Genomic DNA, 22764 nt, shown 5'->3' on the forward strand with positions numbered 1-22764 from the left:
AGTTGTAGTCTATGACGTCCTTGTTAAAATATAAAGGAAGTCCGTGTTGTACTGTAGATTATGAAATCCCTGTTACCGGTACTGTAAAGTTGTAGTCTATGACGTCCTTGTTAAAATATAAAGGAAGTCCGTGTTGTACTGTAGATTATGAAATCCCTGTTACTGTAAAGTTGTAGTCTATGACGTCCTTGTTAAAATAGAAAGGAAGTCCGTGTTGTACTGTAGATTATGAAATCCCTGTTACTGTAAAGTTGTACCCTATGATGTCCTTGTTAAAACATAAAGAAGTCCGTGTTGTACTGTAGATTATGAAATCCCTGTTACTGTAAAGTTGTACCCTATGATGTCCTTGTTAAAACATAAAGAAGTCCGTGTTGTACTGTAGATTATGAAATCCCTGTTACTGTAAAGTTGTAGCCTATGATGTCCTTGTTAAAATAGAAAGGAAGTCCGTGTTGTACTGTAGATTATGAAATCCCTGTTACTGTAAAGTTGTAGTCTATGACGTCCTTGTTAAAATAGAAAGGAAGTCCGTGTTGTACTGTAGATTATGAAATCCCTGTTACTGTAAAGTTGTAGTCTATGACGTCCTTGTTAAAATAGAAAGGAAGTCCGTGTTGTACTGTAGATTATGAAATCCCTGTTACTGTAAAGTTGTAGCCTATGATGTCCTTGTTAAAATAGAAAGGAAGTCCGTGTTGTACTGTAGATTATGAAATCCCTGTTACTGTAAAGTTGTAGTCTATGACGTCCTTGTTAAAATAGAAAGGAAGTCCGTGTTGTACTGTAGATTATGAAATCCCTGTTACTGTAAAGTTGTAGTCTATGATGTCCTTGTTAAAATAGAAAGGAAGTCCGTGTTGTACTGTAGATTATGAAATCCCTGTTACTGTAAAGTTGTAGTCTATGACGTCCTTGTTAAAATAGAAAGGAAGTCCGTGTTGTACTGTAGATTATGAAATCCCTGTTACTGTAAAGTTGTAGCCTATGATGTCCTTGTTAAAATAGAAAGGAAGTCCGTGTTGTACTGTAGATTATGAAATCCCTGTTACTGTAAAGTTGTAGGCTATGATGTCCTTGTTAAAATATAAAGAAGTCCGTGTTGTACTGTAGATTATGAAATCCCTGTTACTGTAAAGTTTTAGCCTATGATGTCCTTGTTAAAATAGAAAGGAAGTCCGTGTTGTACTGTAGATTATGAAATGCCTGTTACTGTAAAGTTGTAGCCTATGATGTCCTTGTTAAAATATAAAGGAAGTCCATGTTGTACTGTAGATTATGAAATCCCTGTTACTGTAAAGTTGTAGTCTATGACGTCCTTGTTAAAATAGAAAGGAAGTCCGTGTTGTACTGTAGATTATGAAATCCCTGTTACTGTCAAAGTTGTAGTCTATGACGTCCTTGTTAAAATAGAAAGGAAGTCCGTGTTGTACTGTAGATTATGAAATCCCTGTTACTGTAAAATTGTAGTCTATGACGTCCTTGTTAAAATAGAAAGGAAGTCCGTGTTGTACTGTAGATTATGAAATCCCTGTTACTGTAAAGTTGTAGTCTATGACGTCCTTGTTAAAATAGAAAGGAAGTCCGTGTTGTACTGTAGATTATGAAATTCCTGTTACTGTAAAGTTGTAGTCTATGACGTCCTTGTTAAAATAGAAAGGAAGTCCGTGTTGTACTGTAGATTATGAAATCCCTGTTACTGTAAAGTTGTAGTCTATGACGTCCTTGTTAAAATAGAAAGGAAGTCCGTGTTGTACTGTAGATTATGAAATCCCTGTTACTGTAAAGTTGTAGTCTATGACGTCCTTGTTAAAATAGAAAGGAAGTCCGTGTTGTACTGTAGATTATGAAATCCCTGTTACTGTAAAGTTTTAGCCTATGACGTCCTTGTTAAAATAGAAAGGAAGTCCGTGTTGTACTGTAGATTATGAAATGCCTGTTACTGTAAAGTTGTAGCCTATGACGTCCTTGTTAAAATAGAAAGGAAGTCCGTGTTGTACTGTAGATTATGAAATCCCTGTTACTGTAAAGTTGTAGTCTATGACGTCCTTGTTAAAATAGAAAGGAAGTCCGTGTTGTACTGTAGATTATGAAATCCCTGTTACTGTAAAGTTGTAGTCTATGACGTCCTTGTTAAAATAGAAAGGAAGTCCGTGTTGTACTGTAGATTATGAAATCCCTGTTACCGTAAAATTGTAGTCTATGACGTCCCTGTTAAAATAGAAAGGAAGTCCGTGTTGTACTGTAGATTATGAAATCCCTGTTACTGTAAAGTTGTACCCTATGATGTCCTTGTTAAAATATAAAGAAGTCCGTGTTGTACTGTAGATTATGAAATCCCTGTTACTGTAAAGTTGTAGCCTATGATGTCCTTGTTAAAATAGAAAGGAAGTCCGTGTTGTACTGTAGATTATGAAATCCCTGTTACTGTAAAGTTGTAGTCTATGACGTCCTTGTTAAAATATGAAGGAAGTCCGTGTTGTACTGTAGATTATGAAATTCCTGTTACTGTAAAGTTGTAGTCTATGACGTCCTTGTTAAAATAGAAAGGAAGTCCGTGTTGTACTGTAGATTATGAAATCCCTGTTACTGTAAAGTTGTAGCCTATGATGTCCTTGTTAAAATAGAAAGGAAGTCCGTGTTGTACTGTAGATTATGAAATCCCTGTTACTGTAAAGTTGTAGTCTATGACGTCCTTGTTAAAATAGAAAGGAAGTCCGTGTTGTACTGTAGATTATGAAATCCCTGTTACTGTAAAGTTGTAGCCTATGATGTCCTTGTTAAAATAGAAAGGAAGTCCGTGTTGTACTGTAGATTATGAAATCCCTGTTACTGTAAAGTTGTAGTCTATGACGTCCTTGTTAAAATAGAAAGGAAGTCCGTGTTGTACTGTAGATTATGAAATCCCTGTTACTGTAAAGTTGTAGCCTATGATGTCCTTGTTAAAATATAAAGGAAGTCCGTGTTGTACTGTAGATTATGAAATCCCTGTTACTGAAAATTGGTAGGCTATGACGTACTTGTTAAAATATAAAGGAGGTCCGTGTTGTACTGTAGATTATGAAATCCCTGTTACTGAAAATTGGTAGGCTATGACGTACTTGTTAAAATATAAAGGAAGTCCGTGTTGTACTGTAGATTATGAAATGCCTGTTCCTGAATATTGGTAGGCTATGCTGTACTTGTTAAAATATAAAGGAAGTCCGTGTTGTACTGTAGATTATGAAATCCCTGTTGCTCTAAAGTTGTAGCCTATGATGTCCTTGTTAAAATATAAAGGAAGTCCGTGTTGTACTGAAGGTTATGAAATCCCTGTTACTTCAGAATATTAGAATATCTTTATTGTCATTTGTCAATATTACAATTGCTATAGACAACGTCAATATAACTAATATAATAAATAAAAATGTTATAAGTGTGATGTTCGTGGCCGGTGGTGATAAACTGGGTAAATAAATTACACCAATTAAAGGAAACTACTGAACTACATCTTGGTCGGGAGGACGCGGGTAACCGCGGGTTTCATGGACCGTGGGTAAGACTGGACTGGGAAGAACACTCGCTGCTGGAACGGTAAGGAACGTTGGCGGGGAGAAGTGGCGTGACCTCAGTAGCCAATAGGATTTATTGAAACAGTATGGTCTCATATGACGTCACATACATATAACCGCCAACGGCCAGATCGATAATCCACATTCCAATCTTAACAAATATATTTTACTATTTATACTGGACTCAGATATGTACACCACATTTCCTCCCTTCCAAAGTTGAAAAACACTGCAAAACAACACACTACATAGTTTAACAAAATAAACATTGTTGAAATTCAATTAACACATTAATACAGTAACATCAATAAATTTTCCTTAAACTACAATAAAACAAAATGGTTTGAACGCTTTCGTTATCATAACTAAGACAAATAAAACAATATGATGAAACAAACTAAAATAGAACAAAACAATATAATTTACAAGTTCAGCCTATCCACAGGATTTCTAATCCGCACAGGATAGCGTCTATCATTGTTGTTGTTTGGGAACAGCTGGCGCGGCATGACAGCTGCCGTCGCAGCCGGTGACGTGTTGCCACGATCAGCTGTTTGTTTACCGTTAGAACGGCACGACATTGAGAGGGGAGGGGAGCGAGCCACACGGCCGCTCGGCGGAGAGTGGGGACTCACCGCTATTGGCTCTCGCCCTACCACCGGTGTCATGACCGGGGAGGAAGAGGAAACGTCATCGAAAGCGTCAGCTGATTCTACCTGTTTGTCTACATCAGCTGGCTCTCCCTGCACGGCTACAATCTGATCGATATGCCGTCTGAACACAACGCCAGACGTCAATTCAACTTCGTATATAACATTGCTGATCTGCTTAATTACCGTAGCACTAATCCATTTGTCACGGGTGCGATAGTCCCTAACAATTACATTTTGACCAGGATAAAATAGTCTAACTTTAGTTCCAGAGAAATACTCCTTTTGCTTGTCTTGTCTTTTACTAACTGTCATTGACAGGTTAGGCCTTAATAAATCTAACCTAGTCCTTAATTGCCTATTAAACATCAACTTTGCTGGGGTCTCATTAGTGGTAGCATGAACAGCATTTCGATAATCAAACAATATTCTACTTAAAGCTATATTTACATCTTTCTTATCACGTAAAGCACATTTGATCTTATTCTTAGCATATTTAACAGAGTTCTCTGCCAAACCGTTACTCATGGGATGGTATGGAGGACTCAAAGTATGTTTGATACCATTGTTTGACATAAAATTATGAAATTCAAATGAGGAAAATGGTGGACCATTGTCACTGTGGACAGTCTCTGGCAGTCCAAACCTACTGAACAAATCTCTTAAATGATTTATGGCTATATTGGCTGAAGTGGAAGCTACAGGAAACACTTCCAGCCACTTGCTGTGCGCATCAACAATTAGTAGATACATTTTTCCATTAATCGGACCTAAATAATCCATGTGAAGCCTTTGCCATGGACTTGAGGGATAATGCCACGTATGCAGCTGACACTTGCTAGGGTTATTTCTCTCCATTAAACAGGAAGTACAATTATTTGCCAAGGACACAATTTGATCATCAATATTAGGCCACCAAACATAACTACGAGCTATCGATTTCATTTTGACTATACCCATGTGGGATGAGTGAAGCTCGTCCAGCACATATTTTCTCATTTTGCTAGGCACGACAACTTTGTAACCCCATACTAATATATTATTTACTATAGACAATTCCTCCCTTCTTGCAAAATATGGCAACAACTCCTTGTCATCCCCAGGGATGCTATTGGGCCACCCGTGCCTTACATAACCAATAACTTTGCATAAAATTGGATCTTTTAGCGTTTCCGCTTGTACATTTTCAAAAGTTAAAGGCACAGAGCTTTCCAAAAGACAATGCAAATAACTGCCCTTCCAGTGGTCATCGTCGCTCACTTCCGGCTCTTTCATTGTCAGTGGTAGTCTGCTGAACGCGTCGGCATTACCGTGATCAGCTGATTTTACATATTCTATATTAAACTTGTACCCTGACAAAAATAAACTATATCGCTGCAATCTGCTAGCGCTAAACACTGACAAACCCTTATGAGGACCAAATATTGATAGAAGCGGTTTGTGGTCCGTACATAAAGTAAATTCCCTACCATACAGATATTGGTTAAATTTCTTCACTCCCCAGACAATTGCTAAAGCCTCTCGATCGATCTGGGAGTAGTTCTTTTCAGCATTAGTTAGCGTTCTAGACTGGTATGCTAGTGGTTTTTCAATACCTTCTGGTGTGACAACACTCAGGACCGCACCCAGTCCAAAAGAACTCGCGTCTACCGCCAACTTCAACGGAAGTTTGCCGTCATAGTGCGCTAAAATAGTCTCACTACTTAGCAGTTCTTTAACTCTATTAAATGCCTGAACACATTGCCTGTTGAAATCAAATGGAACGTCTTTCTTTAATAAATTGTACAATGGGCTTAAAATGCTTGACAAATTTGGAAGAAATTTGGAATAATAGTTAATTAGCCCAATTAGCGATTTAATTTCTGTGACATTCTTTGGGATAGGTGCGTTCTTGATTGCTTCTACTTTCTTGGGATCGGTGTGCAAACCGTGTTTGTCAATGACAAACCCCAAATACTCTACTTGGTTAGCAAAGAAAGTACATTTACTCTTTTTGACAGTTAAGCCTTTCTCATTTAACCTCTTACACACTTCTCTTAACTTCTCATAATGAGCCTTATCATTTTCAGCGGTTATTAGAATATCATCTAAAAATACTGCAATTTGATCTATACCCTGGAGAGTCTGCTCTATTTTCTTTTGAAAAATAGCACTTGCTGAAGTTATGCCAAAAGGGACTCGGGAATAACAAAATAAACCTTTGTGTGTACTTATGGTACACAGTTTCTGAGACTCTGGATCTAACTCTAATTGGGTATATGCTTGACACAAATCGATCTTACTAAACTTCTCGCCCTTTTGCAAGTTTGCAAACAACTCATCTATTCTTGGTAACGGAAATTTTTCTACTTCTATACAAGGGTTCAAGGTTACTTTAAAATCACCGCAAATCCTGACTGAACCACATTTCTTTAATACAGGAACTATGGGCGTACCCCAATCTGAGCTACTTACAGGTATTAACACTTTCTCATCTACTAGCCTAGCTAGTTCGTTTTCAACCTTGGCTTTCAGGGAAAAAGGTATTGGCCTAGGTTTGAAATATTTAGGAACCGTGTTTTCTTTTACTGTTAACTTTACAGGCTCGCCTTTAAAACAACCAATCTCGTCACTGAATACCTTAGGAAATTCTTTGAACAACTTGTTCTTAAGTTCAAGACAACTATCGGTTTTACTTATCTCAAATAACCTGTCATTATTTTTAAACGAAATTTCAACCCCTAGAGCACTTAACCATTCCCTACCTATAAGTGGGTGAGCACCAGACTTGATGACATACAAGTCCATTACTTTGTTTACTTTGTTATAATTAACTTCAACTTTGATCTTGCCTATAGGTGTGATAGGTTGATCGGTATAAGAGCTGAGTGTCAACTCACTAGGTTCTAATTTACACATCTGGAAATGAGAATTGTAATATTCCTCACTGCAAACACTCACAGAAGCCCCTGTATCAACCTCAAACGTTAAGCTTTTACCATTAACATTTAAATCAAGCAGAATTGGGTCTACCTTGACTCTGTCAGTCACCTTTTCATTCATCCTAAATAAATTGGCTACATCATCCACAAATTGCTCAGTGTCCCCTGACACCTGATTACTGTCATCAACACCTTCTAGGTAGTTATGTTTGCGATAATTTTTGGAATTCCCAGTGCTTTTACTATCTCTAAAATTAGTCTTATCTCTACTTACATTTGTACCTTGCCGACCAGCTAACTTAGAACGACACACTTTTGCTATGTGGTTTTGTTTACCACAGAAATGACACTTCACACCTAATAACCTGCACTGTGAACGGAAATGCCCTGTGAGGCCACAACATAAACATTGCACACTGCCACTGCCACCTGGCGAGGATCGCCGCTGCCATCCAGAAGGCCCTGGTGACGTGCCGCCGCTGACCTTGGCTGTCCCCTCTGCTCTCCTCCAGGCCGCTCCAGCGTTGTCGCTCCGTGCTGTCTGGGAATGCGTCTGGGAATGCGGTGCGCCATTTCCGAATCTCCCCCTCCTGGCTACCACGCTGCTCAGCTGATGGATCCGCTCGGGTCTTCCGACTGATAGAGCTGCCGCCGATTTTTCTGCTTGCTCCATCGAAAGCACTATTTTGGTCGCTTGCTCGAACGTTAACGAGGCTTCCGATAAAAGTTTTTGTTTGGCACTTTCACTTCTGATGCCACTCACTAGTCTGTCTCTCAAGTAATCATTTAGCGACGCGCCAAAGTCGCAATGGGTTGTCATTTTTTTCAAATTTGCAATATACTCGGCAACTGACTCGCCTTCCAACTGTACTCGCTTACTAAAACGATATCGCTCCGCGATGAAGCTAGGAGTCGGGAATAAATGTTTTTGCACAAGTTGCACCAGTTCATTAAATGTCTTTTCCGACGGTTTATTAGGAGTGCACAGGTCTCTCAACAAACTATACGTTTTTACTCCTATCACAGTTAAAAGCGTACTGACCTTTTTACTCGCGTCAATGCTATTACAGTCCACATACAGCTCAAAACGTTCGATGTATGACGCCCAGGTTTCAACTGACCCGTCATATTCCCCGATAACGCCTATTTGCGCCATTATATTAGTTACAGGAAACGGTAATTCGTCTAATTGTACTTGCCACATCAACTAGTAGCTAAAATAATTTGGTTGCACACTACACTTCCTCCCACACTAATTGGTTTGAAACTAAAGAAAATTCGTACTGTTAATCTTCGTGATGTTCACTCGTCATTTTGTGATGTTCACTCGATCAAAACTATCCTCGTGTTGTTCGCGCACGTGGTGTTCACTGTTGATGTCCAGCGGCGATGTACACTCGGAATTTCGCACTAATTTCCACAAATCCTCGTCGCCATTTGTGATGTTCGTGGCCGGTGGTGATAAACTGGGTAAATAAATTACACCAATTAAAGGAAACTACTGAACTACATCTTGGTCGGGAGGACGCGGGTAACCGCGGGTTTCATGGACCGTGGGTAAGACTGGACTGGGAAGAACACTCGCTGCTGGAACGGTAAGGAACGTTGGCGGGGAGAAGTGGCGTGACCTCAGTAGCCAATAGGATTTATTGAAACAGTATGGTCTCATATGACGTCACATACATATAACCGCCAACGGCCAGATCGATAATCCACATTCCAATCTTAACAAATATATTTTACTATTTATACTGGACTCAGATATGTACACCACAATAAGGCTACTTAGTTTATTTGAATGTCATTAACTGATATAATATATTGAACTAATTCGTACAGTGTATTTGTCAATTTAAAAAAATGTAACTGTAGTATTAGTAAATACATAACAAAATAAATAGTTGAAACAATGAATTAAATTACAACCAATCAACAACTCCATTCCAGGCCTAAGGAAGGTAACAATTCGTAGCAAAAAATTCTTCAAGGGAATAAAATGCCTTACTTATAAGCCAGTTCGACAGTTTAGCTGCAAATGGTTGAAGTTCTAAGCTTCTAAACATTTGGGGTAATTTGTTAAAACATTTAATTTGTAAATATTTATGGCTAACTAATGTTTTCCTAAGTCTAGAGGAAGGTGCAACAATATCCCAAGCTCCCCTAGTGTCATAATCATGAATTTCATCAAAGCAGATAAAGTCTTCAAAATTCTCCTTTACATATATTACATTTTGAAATATGAAAATACCAGGAACAGTCATTATATTGTAGTCAATAAAGCATTGTTTACAATCATCTTGATAACCCAAATTGGCTAAAATTCTTACTGCCTTTCTTTGCCACGCAAAAACTTGACTGGCACCCCTACTGTTACCCCAGAGTATTGAGGCATAAAGTAAGTGTGAGTGAAAGTCACTGAAATAAGAGAGAGCAACATATTTCTACCAACACAGTTTTGTAATTTACGTAACAGAAAACAAGCCTTAGATAGTTTAGAAATTACTGAGTTAGTTTGAGCTTCCCATGACAGTTTTTGATCTAATGTTACTCCAAGTAATTTCACTGGCTTAATACAGCTCTCTGCTATGTGCAACTTTTTTAATGTGAAACAAATTGTTTCAGTTTTGTCCCCATTGACTTTAAGATGGTTGACACCAAACCACGAGTTTGCAATTTCCATCACTCGGTCACTTTGTGCTTCCACTTCTTGGAAAACTTTGCCAGTAACTAAAAAAGAAGTGTCATCTGCATATAGAATAGTCTTACATGGAATATTGGTTGGCAGATCATTTATATACATAATAAACAAGAGTGGGCCCAAAACTGACCCCTGCGGAACCCCAGCAAGGACCTCCTGAAATGAGGATTCTGAACCGGCCACTGAGACTTTGTGTAATCTGCCACAAAGATAAGTTTTAAGGAAGTGCAACGGTTTATCATCAATACCATAGTATTTCAGTTTACTCAGTAGAGTTTCATGTGATATACTATCAAAGGCCTTACTGAGATCCACAAGAGTCATATTAACATATTCACAGTTCTCAAAGCTATTTATGATATTAGTTACTTGTTGTAGCCTAATAGTTGTAGCCTATGACGTCCCACAGAAATCAGAAATCAGAAAACTTTATTCAATTTCATCAAGAAGAGAATAGGTGTCAAAATATTACAATATGAAATAATTTACATTACATGTCATGTTTTAATGAAAATTGTGTATTGAAGTCTTGAACTCGTCAAGGGTGTAGATGGATCTGTCTTTGAGCCAATTTAGCAGTCTTCTTTTTAAGGTTTTGGAGTCACAATTTTTGAAGTCTTGAGGAAGTAAGTTGAACGGCTTTGCCCCAGCGTAGCAAGGTTTCTTGGAGAAAAGTGCTGTCCTGTGTATCGGTAGGGAGAAGCCATTACCATGTCGCGTGTGATGATCATGGACAGCACTCATTCTGGGCAAGTTCCCACGTGAGGCTGCGTGATTGATGACCTCGATGATGTAGATAGACACCATTGTGAGAATTCCAAGAGACTTGAAGGCTTCTCTACAGCTATCCCGAGGTTGAAGACCAGCCATGACCCGAACAGCACGCTTCTGCGCAATGAGGACTCGTTCAAGGTTGTCCATTGTAGAGCCTCCCCAGAGGATTATCCCGTAACGAAGGTGGGATTCAAAGATGGCATGATATGCAGTTTTTGTTGCAGTTGATGTGGCTACTGCCTTGATTCTCTTCAATGCAAAAACTGCAGAATTGAGTCTAGAGCATAACTGATCTACATGATCTTTCCAGGAAAGACATTCGTCCAGTATAACACCCAAATGTTTGGTTGTCCCTACCCTTTGTAAGTCTGGAGGCTCAGTCAACTCATCTTTCAGCCTTCCCAGTGCTAGGAGTTTTGTCTTAGAGGAGTTAAAAACAAGATCATTGCTATCACAATACTGTTGTGCCATGCTCACTGAAATATAGGTGTTAATATCTAAGAGCTCAGAAGAATTACTGCCAGTCAACAGGACAGTGTCGTCAGCAAACATGATTGGATAACATTGATTTTCGAGGTATTTTGGCAAATCTGAAGTGAAAAGTACAAACAAGACCGGGCCCAAAACCGAACCTTGAGGGACACCTCGTTTGACCATTTGTGGTTTGGACCTTATAGTTCTCTCAAATCCACACTGCACTTGTTTTATCTAGACTATCTGGCATCTCTCGCTGAGATAACTTTGAAACCACCTCAGTGTGCTTCCCTCAAAGCCCAGAGATTCGATCTTTTGAATTATTAATCTGTGGTCTAGGGAGTCAAACGCTTTGCTGAGGTCAAGAAAAACACTTGTAACAGTGATTCCTTTCTCAAGGTTGTCTATAATTTGTTCTACTAGGTCAATTAGTGCACTTGTGGTTGATTTTCCGGATACGAAACCGTGTTGTCTTTCAGGTAGTAGGTTGTTGATATTTAAGTGATCCAAGAGCCTTACCAATACTATTTTTTCAATAATTTTAGAAATAGTTGGAACAAGAGATATGGGTCTGTAATTTTGAACCTCCTGTTTGCTTCCATTTTTTTGGAGAGGATAGATACACTTTAGATGTTTTTAATTTTGTAGGAAATTCACCCTGAGACAGAGACTTATTAATGATGTTGGTAAGAGGCTTGCTAATCTCATTAATACAAAACTTTATCATCTTAGAGTTAATACCATCAACCCCCGCAGACGATGTTGATTTCAGCGAAGAAACAATATTTAAGACCTCCTCATGTGACGCAAGCGGCCAGTTGGCAAGTGTTTCTCCTTGAAAAGAGTTATTCAACTGAGCAACATGTGATCTTTGAGTGTTAGTATTGTGTAACAAATTCTCAGCTGCAGTGGCAAAAAATGTATTGAAGTGTTCAGTTACTTTGTCAAGATCACTGTCCACCTCTCCTGAAATTTCCAGCCGCCAAGTGGTCACTGGGGTTTCCGTAGAAGATGATCTCTCGTGGTTGATGATGCTCCAGATGGCTTTTGATTTGTTGGCGGATCTAGTGATGAAGGTCTCATTTGCCTCTTGTCTTAAAGTCCTCAGTCTCAGGTCCTAATCCTTCTTCCTTTGAAAGGCAATTACTTTATCCTCTTCTCTTCCACTTGACATAAAGCTTTCTTGAGCCTCAATGAAGCTTTTCCTGAGCTCTATAGCATCTGGATGGTAGGTTACTTGAGGCTTGGTTCCGGTTGGTTTCCTTCGAGACGTCTTAAGAGGGCAGGCAATGTCCAGAGCAGCTGAAAATGTGGCTATAAGAGTAGGCACGTTCTGCACTGTTTTCTTGGTAGACTCTTTCCCATGATTGCAGTGCAAGCAGGCTTTTCAGATGTGAAAGATTGTCTTCATTTAAGTGCCTTCTAATTGAGGTTGAAGACTTTTTAATGCGAGATGGAACTTCCAAGAAACACAGCTGTCCAGTATGATCAGAAATGCCTGTATTTGTTACTTGAACTCTTACTTCATGAGGCTTTAGGTTGGTGCATACAAGATCGATGGAGGTGGCAGAGGTACTAGTTATTCTGGTAGGGGGTAGTGGTAATCTTTAGATATTCAGAGAAGCAAGCATTTCACATAGAGCCGTATTCTCTCTTGAAATTGTTAAGTTGTTGATGTTGAAGTCTCCGAAAATGCAGATTCTACTGTTGTTTGTGGGTATTTTCTCTAGTGCATCAGCTAAGTGCAACAATGAGATGTCAAGAGAAGCATTCGGGGGACGGTAAATTCCAAGTATGTAAAGATGTCTTCTCCTATCCAAAGTTACCTTTACCGCACACATTTCGCAACGGAGCTCTTCACAATGGCTGCTTAAGTCGAAACATTCTGCCTCATTAGCCATATTTTTGCTTTTGTATATTGCCACACCCCCTTTCAGGTGATTTTCTCTGCAGTATGCAGCAACCAAAATGTAATTTAGCAGGCACACGTTTTCCAGAGTAGTCAGATTCAGTCCATGTTCTGTGAGTACAACAAAGTCAGGTTTATCCAAGTCTAAGAGATGGTTCAATCTGTCAATTTTATTACCAAGTCTGTCAACATTTTGATGAAATACTACTGTATTCTGCCGTGATGAAAGACTTTTGTGGCCCAAGTTGAGTTTACAAACGTTTTGTCTCGAGTTTTTTTTCTCTGAATAGGGTCTAAAAAATGCTGACTATTGTGGGACTCGATTGGTTTTATAAGGGGTGATATGACTAGGGTTTGGGTGAAAGTTTCTTCAGATCGTGGAATATCTTGCCTGAGTTCAGAGTCATTGGACCATTGGCAAACAGAGATTTTGTTTTCTTGATCCTTGAGGCTGGGATTTCTTGTAGTTGACACATTTTCCATGTTTGAATTGATAGCCCAGGAAAATCTCTTTGTAGGTATAAGAGAGGAATTATTTCTGAACGATAAAGCATCCTCAATATTTTTCAGAAAGAACTCCTCTAACGTCTCCCCAGATGCTAACTTCTTTGCTGTGTAAGGGAGGTAAAGGAATCTTTTGTCCAAGATTGGTCCCTTGTTCTTGTGAAGAGTTTTTGTCCCAGTTCAGTTTTTTAGGCGAGGTTTGTCTGTCTCCTCCTGTTTCGACCTGGGTTAGTCTTGTTGACGATGTTGGTCTGTCTTCTTCTGTTATGGATTGAATCAGTTTTTTAGGTGAGGTTTGTCTGTCTCCTCCTGTTTTAGCTTGGGTCAGTTTCTTTGATGAGGTTTGACTGTCTAATCCAGGTACAGTCAGTGTCTCGAAGGTAGAAGAAATTGGAGATGAAAGCAGGTTATTTGAAGGGGGACAAAGAATTGAAGGTGTTACAAATGTTTTTGGACTGTACTGCTCCTGTGGCATGTCATGTTCGATGTTTTGACAAATGTCTAGCCTAATTTTTGACTTTATGTTACCAAGAAAAGATCTTAGGTAAGCCCTTGCTGCACCTTCCAGATCAGAGATCTTCATCACAAGTTCTTCAGATTCAGTCTTCATCAAGCCAATCATTTTGCCTTTCTCATTTACCTGCAAGCTTAAGCTTTCTTCTCTAGCAACCAAGTCAACAATCCTTGTCCTTAGACCATTTCTTTCAACCTCGTCACAGGTAGCTTTCTGACTAAGCTCATCTAATTTTGTGGTTAACCGCTTAATTTTGTCTTCAAGTTCGGACTTTTTGGAATTTAAGTCAGTAATAGTAATGGAGTAATGATTTTTTTCACTTTCAGCTTGTTCTAGCAAGTCCTGATTGATAGAGAGTTCTTTGTCAAGTTTTTTGTTTAAATAAATTATGTCTTGTTGCAGATTATGATTTTTCTCAGTTAATTCATGAATAACATCCTCAGCTGCTTTTAGTCTGTCTTCAATCTCCAATATGCCTTCACCTGCTTTTGCCTTAAGTTCATGTAATTCTTGTTTTAAAAGCATATTTTCATTCAATAAAGCATTACCTACCTCAGCAGCCAGAGTGAGTGACGTTTCATGATCCAGGCTATCTACTACTTTTAAGTCATGAATTTTTTTCTCTAGGTCAATGATATCATTGCTGACGTCAGTTTTGTTTAAACAACTGTTACACCTCCACAAGTCAACCTCAGATTTTTCCATTTTCTTGAGCCTGCTGTCTGGCCAGTTTAGACATCTGGAGTGATACCAGGATTTACAATGCCCATTACAGTATATACCAAGATGTTTGACTCCTATAGAACAAATTCCACAGGGGTATTTGGACATAGTTACAACAGACACAGATTCAAAAAAACAATAGTAGTAAGGGTTATGGTTTTAAAATTTGCTGTTTATCAGTCCTGCAACTTGTCATGCTATACTGTAAATATGCAATATGGAACGGTATTGTAAGTAGCAGTTAATGAAATGTTGAGTATGACAGATGGTAATAAAGCTACACCTCTATGCAAATAATACTGTATAAGAGGCTTATATATTAATGATCCTATATAACAATGTCAAAACTATGAAATCAGCAGTACAATACAATAATTCTTAGAGTATTATTCTGCAGTCAGTTGAGAGGTGTTGTGGTGGATCAGCACTGCTTATGGATTGTGCAGTACAGCAGCTGGCTGAATTGCTGTAGGTCAGCGCTGACAGTGCTGACACAGTGTCTGGGTCAGTGCTCTAGTTACAGGTGGCCAGGCAGCTGTGTGTCAACACTTTGCGATGTGGAAGTTGGATGTGTGTTTGGATCAGGTGACGTGTTCCAAACCAATTGAGTGTTGGCAATTCCTGTGACGTCACTGTATATGATTTGATTTCTTTTCTTGAAGCTTCATTGAGTTAGTAGCTTAGAACATGAACCTCTGGTTATAGTAGAGGTTTACAGAAGGTGATAATGAGGAATATAATCTGTTTGACAGTGCCTGGAAAGGGCCATGAAGTTCTCATACGAGGAGGCCCACATCTGGTTACAACAGGCTCTGTGTCTGGAGTCCATGGGTCACCACGTTCATGCTCTGGCAGTGCTCAAGGAAGTGGTGAGACTGCTGCCTACCAAAGTCATGCCTTGTCTCATTGCCGCTCGCATCTGCTACCAGCACCTTAACCAGGTCATTCACTTCTTTCTTTTATTTTAGTTCCAGTATTTTTACCTTCTTAATAGTAGTATTTTCATTGTTAAAACCCTACAAATAAAATAAATTCAATCCTTTATGAGAACTTTTGACTGTGGGGATGACCGATATATCTGTACAGATCTCAGAAGGTATGCAGTGGAGTATGAAAGCACTGGCCCGTCAGACATCCCACCCCCAGAATCTGCTGTCTCGATGCCACCTGTACATCGGTATCGGAGCCCACTACGGTGCTGTCATCTCCCACCTCAAGCAGGAGAAGCAGAGACTGCACTCTCTGGCGGCTGAATCTTTCCTCAAGTCAGTTATAGTTGTTCTATAAACAAATTTTATTTAACCTTAGTGTCATTCGTTGCATGCATTAATTCTTTTGTTTTTTTTAGTGTTAAAATAAACATATATATATATATATATATATATATATATATATATATTTATTGATAAAAACTGTTTAACCAATTTTATCAACGTTAGTAGCAACTTAGTTCAATGGAAAATGCCCAAGAGAGGTTGTTCAGAGGTTGTGTGATTGGCACCATCATCGAGGATATCTTTGGGATGGTGTGCATAGTGTTCAGAAGGTAACCTCAAACTTGTTTTGCTGATGGGTTGCTTCAGGGGATGTTAGGAGGCACATAGACGCACAGATCGGACTCTGCTTTGCCACAGGCGAGGGAGGTCACCTGCACGTCCTGGGACAGGAAACTGGAATAGGACTTTTTTGTCTGAGATTACACCTGTTCTCGGGTACTTTTACCTGTTCCTTATAAAACTGTGGTAAAAATGTAAGGATTGAACAATCAGATATTCTTGCGACCCTAAGAAACTTGCTCAGAATGCTGGTGGGAATGGGTGTGCCACAGTCCCTGTCAGAAGCAGCCACTGAAGCAGCACCACCAAACCTGAGCAGGACTAGCTCTTCAGTGATCTGGAGCTTCTTTGGCGGAGGAAGGATACCTCGACCTGATTGCCAACATGCAGATTGAGGAAATGCGGATGGTCTGTCAGAGTAGAGTGCCAACGGTACGGAAGGAAGGAGTGCACCGCATCGCTGAGTTGGTCAGATGGAAACAGAGATGTCGGTCCACCATGCAGAATTTTATGGTACAGGATAGGGAGTGGTTAGAACAGAGAAAGGTACCCAGAAGTGGAAGAAGAGCTTGTCTGACTCTTCTCCGGAGGCCACTTAGAAAAAGAGGGTAGTTGTGGACAAGAGCATGGTAATGACACTAGGTGTGTTCATGCTCACCCTTAAGTAGGTATCCTCTTGAATGTGTAAAACAGTTCCGATAACCAAGTATCCCCGGGCCGTTAGATGCAAGTCCCACTCATTTGTTGGTATAATTGGAATTTCCACCATCATCACAAAAATAACTAGGGTACACTGATTAATGTCTGTGCTTTTATATTACAAACAAATGCCTGCTTGAGGTACTGTACTTTTTTGAATGCAGAAATGCTTTAATATTGCATGTGAAAAGTTTCAAAATGTAGTTATTGATCGTATGTAGGAGTTGTCAATGTTAACAATCAGTGTGGTGTGTCAGGTCGCAGCAAAACGATCCTAACGACCACCTGGTGGAGTATTACTTGGGTCTGCAATGTGCGTCGCGTGCACAGGTCTCCGAGGCCATTGCACACACCAAGGCTGCTCTGAAGTTGTGTCCAGAACATGCACCCTCGCTGCACCTCATGGTGTTGCTGCTGACCGCCCAGAAGCAGTTGACCGAGGCCCACACACTACTTGACACGGCCCTGCAGGATTTCCCTGATAATCTCAACCTGCTCTACATCAAGACCCACCTGCAGCTGCAGACTCATGGCCCTGAGGTATTGAGGACCTACAATTATAGAGTTTTCATCTTCATTATCAATTTCAATTCATCAGACAACTTGATATCCGTTTTCATCTATTGTTTGTAGAAATCTCACTCCCAGACAATATCAGAAATATTGTTATTACTGTACATGCTTAATTTTAATGTTTATATTAATTAGGGCCTACTAGGGATTGTGTTATTAGATTTTCTTATAAGTAGCATGTTGGAGTAGGAGTATTTGATATGTTTAGGTGGCACTGGCCACAGCCAAGCAGATGTTGTCGCTGTGGAAGATTCTGTACGAAGAGCAGGTGCAGCAAGTACAGGGCGAACAATCAGACACTCGCAGTTTCTTCCAGCTCTACACCTCCGAGATGTCCGACAAGGATTCATGTAAGTCTTATATCTGCCCCTGGTCTGTCACCATTAAATACGGTTACTTAACTAATATACTTAAAAAACTAAGAGGTGTTATTTGTGATAAAATAATCCAATCCTATAGTCAATCTAATCACAAATGCCCCAATAATCGCAGCTTTAGCCATAACACAGGTTAATTAAAAGAATACAAAAATAGTTAACAATATTTTAAATAATAAAAAAGAAACATTTTTAAACTATGGAACTATAACATTAACAGTAATAGTATATTTCAGTAATCAACGATATGTTAGTAAAAATAATTTTAATAAATCACAACAATCCAAATAATACAGAAAACACAATTTATATGTTGCAGTTGTATAAAAAACTCAGCTCAACCCAGAATTATAAAACTCGTCAAATGAGTATAGAGATAAAGAATTTAAGTATGACTTCAATTTTTCCATAAATATTGCATAATTTTTCTCTGCAGCTGCTGATAATGATATTTAAGTAAATACAATTTTTCATGTAATTAGTGTTTATCTCACAAAACCGCAATCTATGTTTGTCCAGTGTAATACCACATCTTGTACTATACTCATAACTCACTCTTAACATGGAAGGACTGTGATTTTTTTAATATTTTATACTTCCACATGTATATATATATATATAAGTTGATAGTTATATGGGGTTTTTAGCTCACTTTTGGAGGCTCAAGAATCAAGAATCAAGAATCTGTTTATTGTCGTCCCACAATATTACAATGCATTGACAAAGTCATTTTGTTATACATTTACACAGTATAACAAGATAGTATAAAATAAAATACATACTAGACACTTATGGTTAAAAGTACAAGTCAAAAGGAAATAAAATCTAAAAGGCTAAATCGTCTATACTACACAGAAGCATTTCATCTATACTATAAAAGGCTTTTTCTTTTAACCACTTAATTACAAAATTTTTAAAGTTTTTACAGGTAACATCCTTAGCAGACATAGGCAGCTTGTTAAACAGTTTGATACCAATATAAGAGTATGCGTGCTGAGTTTTTGTTAGTCTAGCGTGCTTTAGGTCAATAAGGTCTCGTTGTCTAGTGCAGTAGTCATGCTTAGAGCGTCTAAGTTTAAATAAATCTAGATTTTCCTTAACATACATTAAGCTTTGCAAGATATAAATGGAAGGAACAGTGAGTATACTATGCTTTATAAATAGTGGCTTACAAGAGTCAGTGACATTAAAATTAAACATTATGCGCAAGGCTTTCTTTTGGCATGAGAAGACCTCCTTAGCCCCACCTGAATTTCCCCAAAGAAAAGTTCCATACAAAAGATGTGAGTGGAATAATGCAAAGTATGCTTTCATTAATAGACTACAGCTTGTACAGGTTTTAAGTTTTTTTAGTAAAAATATAACTCTAGACAACCGAGCACAAAGAGCATCTGTGTGATGTTTCCAGGTAAGCTTAGAGTCTAAGTTAATTCCAAGTAGCTTAACTGACTTAGTTACAGAACTGGTGCTTAGGCTAAAGATGATGTTTTCTGTCTTATCTTCATTCACACATAGGCCATTGGCAGAAAACCAGAGGTTGGACCTTTCTCTCATATATGTGGTCATGGCTGCATTGATTTCAGGATTTAAGTTAGAGCACATTAACGTAGTGTCATCAGCATAAAGTACACATTTATTAGGAACAAAATTTGGAAAATCGTTAATAAAGACAGTGAATAAGAAGGGACCCAGGACAGAGCCCTGGGGAACCCCGCTTACCACCTGCTTAAGATCCGACCTCTGTTCGCCTATTTTAACAAACTGGTATCGCTGTGATATATAAGAAGTTATAAGTGATAATTCGTTACCTTCAACTCCATAGTACTTTAGTTTCTTAATAAGTTCTTGGTGAGGCACAGTATCAAAAGCCTTGCTTAAGTCCAATAGCAAAGTGTTAACTTCTTCTTTATTTTCAAAACTATTAATAATATATGAGACAACACTCTCAACAGCCTTAATAGTAGATAAGCTTTGCCTAAAACCAAACTGTGCAGATAAAAGCAGGTGGTTAAATTCAAAATAATACTCAATTTGACACTTAATAATATATTCAACCAACTTAGATAAGACAGGTACCAAGGCAATAGGTCTGTAGTTATTTACATTATTTTTATCACCTTTCTTATAAATAGGGACAGTGACTGTTACTTTTAGGCACTGTGGGAAGAGTCCAGCGTTGAACATCCAGTTTACAAGAAAAGTAAAAGGATACAAAATTTCACAAATTATTTTTTTAATTACAAAATTGGAGAGTCCAAAGACATCCTCAGCTCTTGAGTTACTAAGCCTAGTGGTTGTCTTAAGAATATCAGTAGGATTTACAGTGTGCCATTTTAAAGATGGTGCCTTAGGTCTATTTATGCCAGACGACTCTATCATATCACTGGAACTAGCTGTATTTAAGCCTAAATTAACATTTGTACTATTTACATGACTAGAAATATTTACAAAATAGTTGTTAAATTCATTAACAGAGATAGGAGGTAGCGTTTGAGAGCATTTTTTTGAAGCACACCCTGTTTCTGTATTAATTACTCTCCAAGCTGCTTTGCATAGGTTATGCGACTGTAATATGAATTCATCATTGGCGTTCTTTTTTGCTAAGATTATCTGGTTCCGATATAACTTCTTAATTCTCCTATGGTTTTCTAATAGGTCAGGATTAATTTTACATTTTTCATAACTTACATCAAGTAGTATCTTAATTTTAGCTAACAGAGGTGTATACCAACATTTGGGCTTTAGTACCTTATTGCCAAGATTATTTCCTAACTTAGTTTTCAAAGGACAGCAGTCATTAAAGTTGTGAGACACAACTTCCATAAAGTTGTTAAAAGCTACATCAAGATCATCTCCAGCAATTGCCTCTGTCCAGTCAGTGTTGCTTAGTCTATATTTTAATTTATTAATACTAACATCATTTAATACTCTGTAAGTATAGTTTGATTTTACAGACATATTAGCAGGCGAGGAAGAGACATCAGCATTCGTGCAGACTAATTTAAATGTTAAAAGCAGACCCAGGTGGTCAGAAATATGAGCCTGTACTGTTTTACAACTATACATTGAGGGGTGAAGGTTTGAGACAAAATTATCTAAGCATGAATTTCCTCTAGTAGGTAAATGGTTGAGGCAAAAAACAGTCGTAGGACTTGAGGGTGTTGATAAATTTAGTTTTTGAAGAGCTGCATCTATTGAGATCAACATTTAGGTCTCCCGCAATAACAATCTTAAAATTTCGATACTTAGCATTGTTGTTAACAAAATCAAGAAGCTGAGACAACTTATATACAAAACCATCTAAAGATGAATCAGGGGTACGATATACAGCTATGACTAACAATTTTATAGTACCAAAGGCTATCATTACAGATTCAAACAGTTTAGGTTCACAAATAGAGTCAATATTTACAACCGAAAAAGGGTGTGGAAAGGCTTCCTTTACAAAAATTGCAGCTCCACCGTATGAAGATGTCCTGCAGAAGCTATCAGCCAAGATGAAATTATCTGGTACATATAGATTAATCTCGTCTTTGGTACACCAATGTTCATTCACACAAAGTATGTCGCAATTGGTACTGCTGTTAAATATGTTAAGTAAGTTCAATTTATTCCTTATAGACTGGATATTAATGTGGGCTAAGTGAAGTATAGTTTCACAAGGTCCATTAGGCCCAAGTTGGGAAGCACTTAAAATAGGCTTTTGGCAATATACTTGCACTGACGATAATAGTCCTATGTACCCGGTTCCTTTGCAGTCCCGGGTTCCAAAAAAGACATACCAGGAGCACTCTTACTAGAATATCTAAAGCGTGACACATAAATACCTGCAGGCCAGACATCCTGGTTGAACACATTCTCCCAAAGTGGCAGAGGGACTCCAATTTTAAAGGAGCTGTAGCCTGGAAACCTATTTTTTAGTTTAATTACTTCATAACTACCACTGACAGTATCGTTTAGGTACTGTTTCAGATCTTCACATTGAACATTTTCACCAAATCTAGACGCAAAAATGTGTCTGTATTTCTCCACAGCCCTCAGTCTTTCATTATTAACAGAAGCCCTACCTGTCAAAAACATGGGCTTTTTATTTTTATTTGTCATCGTATTAGGTAAACTATGTTGAGTTTTCGTATTAGGCCTAGGCCTATTACGCTTTTTGTAGGTAACCTTAACAAACCCACTGTTATTGTTCAATTCTCCACTTCCTATATTATTCCCTTGTTCCAAGTCCAACGTTTCCGATGTCACGTCACCGCCGACAAAGTTACATACTGGAACTTGAACTTCAGAGTTGGTCGGTGACTCACAGTCCTCCGAATTAGTTGTAACTACTTTATTTTCAAAGCCGTTGCTGACCGCAGACTTTTTTTTCCATTTTCAATCATGATGTTTTTTCGTGCTACAGAACTGATTGGCAGCACTGATGAAACGTTTCTGCCACTAAAAAAAGATGTCCGACTGTCAGATTTATTAGCTACTGAAATCAAATCAAGACTATCTTTAATTTCTTGGTTAGAATTAGCATAAGAACTATCATTGCCATTTAAAATCATAGGACACAAGTTAGTGTTCTTGTGTGTAGATTTCAAAACACTAGAATAAGAAATTGTATTATCATTGCCGATTAAAACATCGCCAATTGCCTCAGTGTGGTTACTCACGATAGATGATAACCTGGCATTTTCTGCCTCCACAATGTCCAAACGATTGCATAGATCACGTTGGTTTTGCGTTAAATCAAGAATTTGGTCGGTTAGAATTTTTATATGTGAGATACAATCACACGTAGCACTATAGTCTTCTTTAATAAAAGGTTTGGCAGCCGGTAAGACACTTGC

At 38.4% G+C, this 22764-nt stretch overlaps 1 protein-coding gene across 1 annotated transcript in view; it reads left to right on the forward strand.

The window, feature by feature from the left end:
- Nucleotides 1–22764, forward strand: part of LOC124361379 (tetratricopeptide repeat protein 7B-like) — a 75351-nt gene that overhangs the window by 27016 nt on the left and 25571 nt on the right. Inside the window, exons 3-6 of the mRNA XM_046815427.1 lie at nt 15471–15659; nt 15805–15983; nt 17231–17513; nt 17755–17896. Of these exons, the coding sequence (XP_046671383.1) occupies nt 15471–15659; nt 15805–15983; nt 17231–17513; nt 17755–17896 (793 nt within the window). The remainder of the gene's footprint in view (nt 1–15470; nt 15660–15804; nt 15984–17230; nt 17514–17754; nt 17897–22764) is intronic.

The sequence above is a fragment of the Homalodisca vitripennis genome, chromosome 4 (assembly GCF_021130785.1).
Source record: "Homalodisca vitripennis isolate AUS2020 chromosome 4, UT_GWSS_2.1, whole genome shotgun sequence".
Classification (NCBI taxonomy): Eukaryota; Metazoa; Arthropoda; class Insecta; order Hemiptera; family Cicadellidae; genus Homalodisca; species Homalodisca vitripennis.